Genomic DNA, 6,000 nt, shown 5'->3' on the forward strand with positions numbered 1-6,000 from the left:
ACTCTGCATTTAAATGCATCTCACTCTGTTGTATGTGGTATTTGCATATTTAGCAGAACAAAACAGTAAGTTGGTGGATTTGAAGCTGAAGAAGCTCCTAGAAGCTCAGCCACAGGTGGCAAATTCACTCTCCAGTGCTGCTCAGAAAGCTGTAACTGATAGCTCAGAGCAAGACATTAAGGTAAGTTTTGATTAACGCTTTTGTCTCAGTACCTGTGTGTTCTGATTTCGGGTTTGTACTTTGTGAGGAGGAAAATGATTTCTTATCATACCCTTCACAGTGAGAAACGCAAAACCTTCATGGCAGTGCAGTTGCGTAGTTTGCAAAGCACCGGGGCTTTTCCTGGTGATTAATCAACACGTTCTCTTTTTTGTTTGGGGGTTTTTTTTTCTTTTTTTAAGTTTTGTTTTGATCTTGATGCTTGTCGTCATTGGCGTAACACTAACGGACAGGAGAAGCGCCCCTCGACCCTGGCTGCCCAGGCTGTCGGTACACCGGAGGCGCAGCGCGGGCTCCATCCTGCTGCGGGGCAGGCAGCCAGGCGCTCCCCGGCTGAGCGGGAGCGGGACCGGGCTGGCAGCGATCCGCTGCCCTCCCAAGCCTGACCCTCTGGGTTTTCTCCCTCAAAACCGAGCTGTGGTACACTTTAAAAGCGTACCTACTTGAGTGCTTGTCAACGAGCGCTTCTGAGAAAGAGGCACACACATGCGGCGTCTGTGGTCATTTTGCCTGTTCTCAGCGTTCACCACTTCAGCAGAAAGCGCTCACCAATCAATTTTCCATTTCGTTTTCTTAATTAGACCCCTTGTGCTCTTACTATTATTTTTTTTTTTAAAATAGTCCCTGTATGTCATTAATATCCCTATGGCTCTGGGGCACTTCCAGTTGGGTATAACTTTTCACCCACCTGCAGTCTGGGGGGAAAGCGCTGCTGACTGAAAGGATTTCCTTCCCCAGATACAGAGATGCTTTGAAGTCCCAAAACAATGACTTTCATTGCTTTTCCCTTACACTGTCGGTTCCTATAAATTGGTGATGAAAGTGTGTGGCAGCAGCAGAGGACTTTCGGTCTCTATCTTTGAACAAAAGGAAGCCTGGATCAAGTCTGATTTTTGCGTTCAATTTAGCTTTCTGCAGTGGATTTAATGCAAAATGAAGCTGGCCCAAGAATAATACAATGGATTGAAAAGGCTAACTGAATTAGTGGGCTTAGAGGAATACATTTGTAAAGTGGCAGAAGTCCCCAGTCATAAAAAGGTTTCTTAAAATGGGATTTACTGGCTAATCACACTGATATTTTAGCATGTTGCCAGGCCTAAAAAATTAGTCATGTTTGTTTATTTTGGTAAAGACTCTGGTTTAGGCTGTCAGATGGTTATTGCGCTAATAACAGGAAACCACCTTTTATTTAACCAGAATCATAACCGTCTGATCAGTGCCGCTGGAAAGTCATCTGAGGGTACGAGCGATACTTTTTTAAGCTTAATTCGACCAACGACACACAGGTCACCTCTTAGGGTGATTTGGTGTCACCTAGCCTGACGAAAATGGTAGAAAAGCATCTGTGAAGGAGTGGATTTTTCTTTTTTCCCCCCCATAAGGTGCTCCCACAGAAGGTGCAACGTAACAGTTTATCTCTGTGTGTGCCTTTCTAAGGAAGAGTTGGAAAGCGGCATTATAAGGAATATATGGTGTCCATCTGTTCTCGTGGAGCTCTTGGCATTGAGGTGGATTTGTTTTTTAATAAAATGCAGTTTACACGTTTCTAAATGAGGCATTCTGTGTTTGTGGAAAAGGATAAACTGTTACCTTCCCTTGGGGATTGTGTATCCCCGGCCTCCTTGAGGCTAGAGAATGGGCCATTGGAGAACTCCCTCATTACCGATTGTCTCAATGCAGAGGAAGGGCAAAGTCTTGGTAGCTTTTGATAACCAGTTTCAGCATTCAGCAGGCTTAGCTATTAGTCATGCATCTTAGCCTTTCCCTATTTACTTTCAAAACACTTAATAAAAATAATAAAAGATTAGGTATAAAATGAAATATTTGTTTGGTACACAGCACCTCGGTATCTGCAGCTTCCACACACCGCGGTGGTTCAGTCTTCTGGGATATTTTGTGTTGATAGAATCATTTGAATTTGTTACCAGTATTAACATAGGAAGCCCTGGAAAAGATAATTGTAGTTTCCTTAGCGGTAAAGGGCTTACTTACAAATCTGGCTTTGGAAAGTTATAGCTGATGAAATGCAGTTCAGTGGGGTAGTATTATAATCCTACCTTTTAGCCTTCATCCAGCATTAGTGGTTTATCTCAATGGGCATAAAATTAGAAACTAGTTCTTCTTGTCATACAAGTCTGTGGGACTACGGAAAACGCCAGATTTCTGTGCTGGGCAGGGAGGCAGGCGGGAGGCAGTGTGCTTTTAAAACGATACGGGTCGTGTTCAGGGGTAGAGACGCCGCTACTTGGCAGCAGCAGACGCGGCGCTTGGCAAATCAAAGTTGCAAAGGAGTGATTTTGCCTTTAAAACCGGCATCGCTGGCAAATGCCGGCCACAATTAATGGGGCTGGCTGTTAAGTAAGTAGAGGGAGTCCTGCAGGAGGGTGCCCACATAGCCAAAAGCCAGTCGTTGCCACCACGCATTAAAACAAAAAGGAGGAGGGAAAAAAAAAAGGGAAAAGTTAATCACTCTTCTCCTTTTTTTTCCCCAGCTGATACTTTCATCCTATATAAACTGCAGCCCAAGTTGCGAAATCCTCTCTGCAAAAGCTGTGTCCTATCCCCTCACTGAAACGTACCTTTTGCATTCCTGTCCTCCCGTTTGTAAACAAAAGAAACCGTTGTGTGTCTGGTTTTTTTCCTGGCAGAATGGAACAGAGGAACACCGTGCTGAGCGATTACAAATAGCAGCAGAACGGTTTAGAAATCCCGTTGTGTTCAGCAAGGACTCTACCGTCAGAAAAACTCAGCTCCAGTCTTTCAGTCAATACGTGGAGAGCAGACCAGGTAGGCGAAAATATAAAACCTGTTTTCCCATCTTGTGATTTAATAATATTTAACAATAAATATATGAAAACCCGATAATGTTAAGTCCACATTTCAATACATAAATATCAAGCTTTATAATAATTTTACATGTCTTTCCCCTTTTTTCAAGAGATGAAAAGGCAGAGATCAATACAGGAAGATACAAAGAGAGGAAATGAGGAGAAGGCTGCGATAACTGAGACTCAGAGGAAGCCATCAGAAGATGAAGTGCTTAATGTATATTAATTTTTTGTCTGGTTTCATGATTGCTGATAATTCCAAACTGTATGTGGAAATAGTGCCTTTATTTGTTAAAATGAGATGTTAGGTTTTTTTAGATGTCAATCTCCAGTGCATTCAAAGCAGAGTGAGAGGGGTGCACTGTTGAATTAGTCTGCAGTGTGGTGATAATTGTCAGATAAAAAAAATGAATTTTTCAGAGTTCCACAGCCCCAGCTTCCCTGAGACATTTCCATCAGGGCACTTCCCATAAAGAGATTCCAGTATTGATCTACCGGGAGGATTTTAATTATTACAATAGCAGATACCGCAGAGCTGCAGTTAGAGGGAAGAGTCACATGAGACCTGCTAGAATTTCTCAGCCAACCCATTTTGTTGGCTTGGGTTAATGGGTGTTCAACCTTTCCATTATCCAGATCAGCCGTGAATTACTAGCTGAATGATGTTTGCATTAATATAATATATATGGTAATTTCTTCACTTAATTAACGGGGAGGTTCAGCTCAGTAGGGGTATGGGCTGATCATGTGTAAAATTGATTTGTGAGGGAAATATTTGATAGACCGCAGGGAGAAAGCTGGTTTTGATGGACAGCTGCGGGACAGAAGCAGGAAGAACAAGTTTTAACCTGATTTTTTTTTGTCTGAAGAAACAACACAGCCTTTGATGGTGGTCGTTTGTGGCTCTCCACAATTTATCTAAACACGTTGGTCGTTTTTGCTGAAGCAATCTAGAGCTGAGTAGTTATTTTGTACCGCTATCGTATCTACACCAAAACACGGAACTTTTTACAAGCCAGAGTTATTTTTAGCCTGGTTGTACTTTTGCAGAGCTGAAAAGGTCTGGCACAGTAAGTTCACATTATATATGCAGATGATACACGTGAACTCTTGGGATATTTCAGCCTGACACAGCATTTCTTTTCATCTTCTAATAACAATTGTTAACAATTATGCATGCTGACATTAGGGAAGTTTCCATACTATTTTCAGTTCATTACAGTTGATGAAAGGCAATATATGGCACATCACTTCGAGTCCCCAGACTGATTGATGGTTAGGGTTTTTTTCTTCAGGGACTGCTCTCAGGGAGTTTTGTTATTGTGGTGGTGGTTGTTTTTCTGGCTGGATGACAGGTAGAAAAAGGGTTTCCATTCGAGCTGATACTGTTGGCTGTTGTGTAGGAGGAGGAGGGCCAAATTAATGGGGGCACAATCTGCTTAAATTCAGATACCCCCAGTTTCAAGGTTCTGTGCTCGTTGCTGGCACTGGCAGCTCGGCCATGCCGTTAGCCGTCGCTCCCAACGTGCCCTGTTTTGCAGTCATACACTGATGTGGTTATGATACCTGTTGCCTGAATATGAAGCTGAATTGATGATTTGGGACATATTTACAGAAACATTCAATGAAAGTATGTGAGACCCTTACACAGCCTCTAGCAGGGAAACAAGCCTCATTAAAAAAAAACAACAACCCTGTATATTTTTCTGTTCCCAAAGGACAGTGATTTTAGCTGCATCCTTTTCAGAGTGCTGATGAAACATGAAATCATTTTGCCAGGGTTTGTGGTTGGTTTTTTTTTTCCCAATGTAAACCATTCACCAAGGCTCTGGGGCAGGTGGAGGAGGAAGAAGTGGATGGAGTTACTCAGCAGGAGTAATGTTTTTTTCTAACTTATACAAACCCATGCTTCAGGAATGACATTCCAGCGTTGCATACAGCCCATGATAACTCAGCACAGCCAAAACACTGTGTGAAAGGCACTGAGCCACCTGAGAATAGCGGGAAGGTACTCGGTGGCTGTTCCTGGGCCCCTAGAGAGACAGCCAAACCACCTGGGAAACGTTTGGAGAGCTGTGTGGCCATCCGTGGGGCAATGCTGAGAAGTTACAGGGGACGAGAGGCACTGGCTTGATTGTTAGTGCTCCCACAGGTTTCTTGGCGAGGTTCAATACGATTTATCAGCTCGGCATCCCAGGGCTGCCTCCTGGGCAGGCAGCAGCCGGCACAGGGGCAGGACAGCTCGAGTTAGTCCCTGTACTGCTGAGCATCTGCCCGGTGCCGTTTGTCACCGCTTCTCAGGTGAAGAATCACAGTTAGAGTAATTAAAGTTATTTTTGCAGATCACCGCGTGGCAGGGCAATTGCCTGCATCAGAGAAAGCCCAAAGAGGCATCTCAGCCCAGGCTGGCGAGCCCTGGCGTTACAGTTGACCCAGGAGAGCTGAACAAGGCAGGGAGCTTGTGGTTTTAATCCTAAAAGCCCACTTTTTAATTGTCATTAAGAGACACTCGTGCTAGTTCTTCTATCCCCTAAAGTTAGCTTTTTAAAATTGAGTAAGACCTGAATGGAGTAGAAATGGCATGTTAAATAGTGCTTTATTTGGATTACGTTTCCTTTCATTATGCTTTGTTACAGCAGCTTTTATGTACTTAGAAATAAATTAGAGGAATTTCAAAAAGCCAGCCAGGTAGTAAAAAACTGCAAAATCAAATGTTCCCTAAAGAAAAAAACAGGGCGTTTTAATAAACAAATAAGGACATTTGGCAAAATTGTAGAGTTTGTGAAATGTAAGTGTTAGCTTTTTGGTAGCGAGCATGATATTTGGTTGTTTAGGTAAGTGCCTTACTAAGTGTTTGTGGAAAGGAAAAATGCAACTTACAAGTGATGTTTTTTCTTCTTGTTTGTTCTCTTTAACAGAAAGGGTTCAAAGACACCAGTCAGTATGTTGTAG

At 43.0% G+C, this 6,000-nt stretch overlaps 1 protein-coding gene across 13 annotated transcripts in view; it reads left to right on the forward strand.

The window, feature by feature from the left end:
• The window catches only part of EHBP1 (EH domain binding protein 1), a 226,230-nt gene that overhangs the window by 183,685 nt on the left and 36,545 nt on the right, over positions 1–6,000 (forward strand). For 8 of the 13 annotated variants that reach the window (XM_037391624.1, XM_037391627.1, XM_037391632.1 and 5 more), the window contains 4 exons: positions 57–181; positions 2,869–3,007; positions 3,159–3,265; positions 5,967–6,000. The exon at positions 5,967–6,000 is cut by the window's right edge and continues 90 nt beyond it. In XM_037391624.1, the coding sequence (XP_037247521.1) occupies positions 57–181; positions 2,869–3,007; positions 3,159–3,265; positions 5,967–6,000 (405 nt within the window). Of the gene's footprint in view, positions 1–53; positions 182–2,868; positions 3,008–3,158; positions 3,266–5,966 lie in introns of all 13 variants that reach the window. The other 5 variants (XM_037391625.1, XM_037391623.1, XM_037391626.1 and 2 more) reach the window with 1 other exon arrangement.

Source organism: Falco rusticolus, chromosome 6 (assembly GCF_015220075.1).
Source record: "Falco rusticolus isolate bFalRus1 chromosome 6, bFalRus1.pri, whole genome shotgun sequence".
NCBI classification, from domain to species: Eukaryota; Metazoa; Chordata; class Aves; order Falconiformes; family Falconidae; genus Falco; species Falco rusticolus.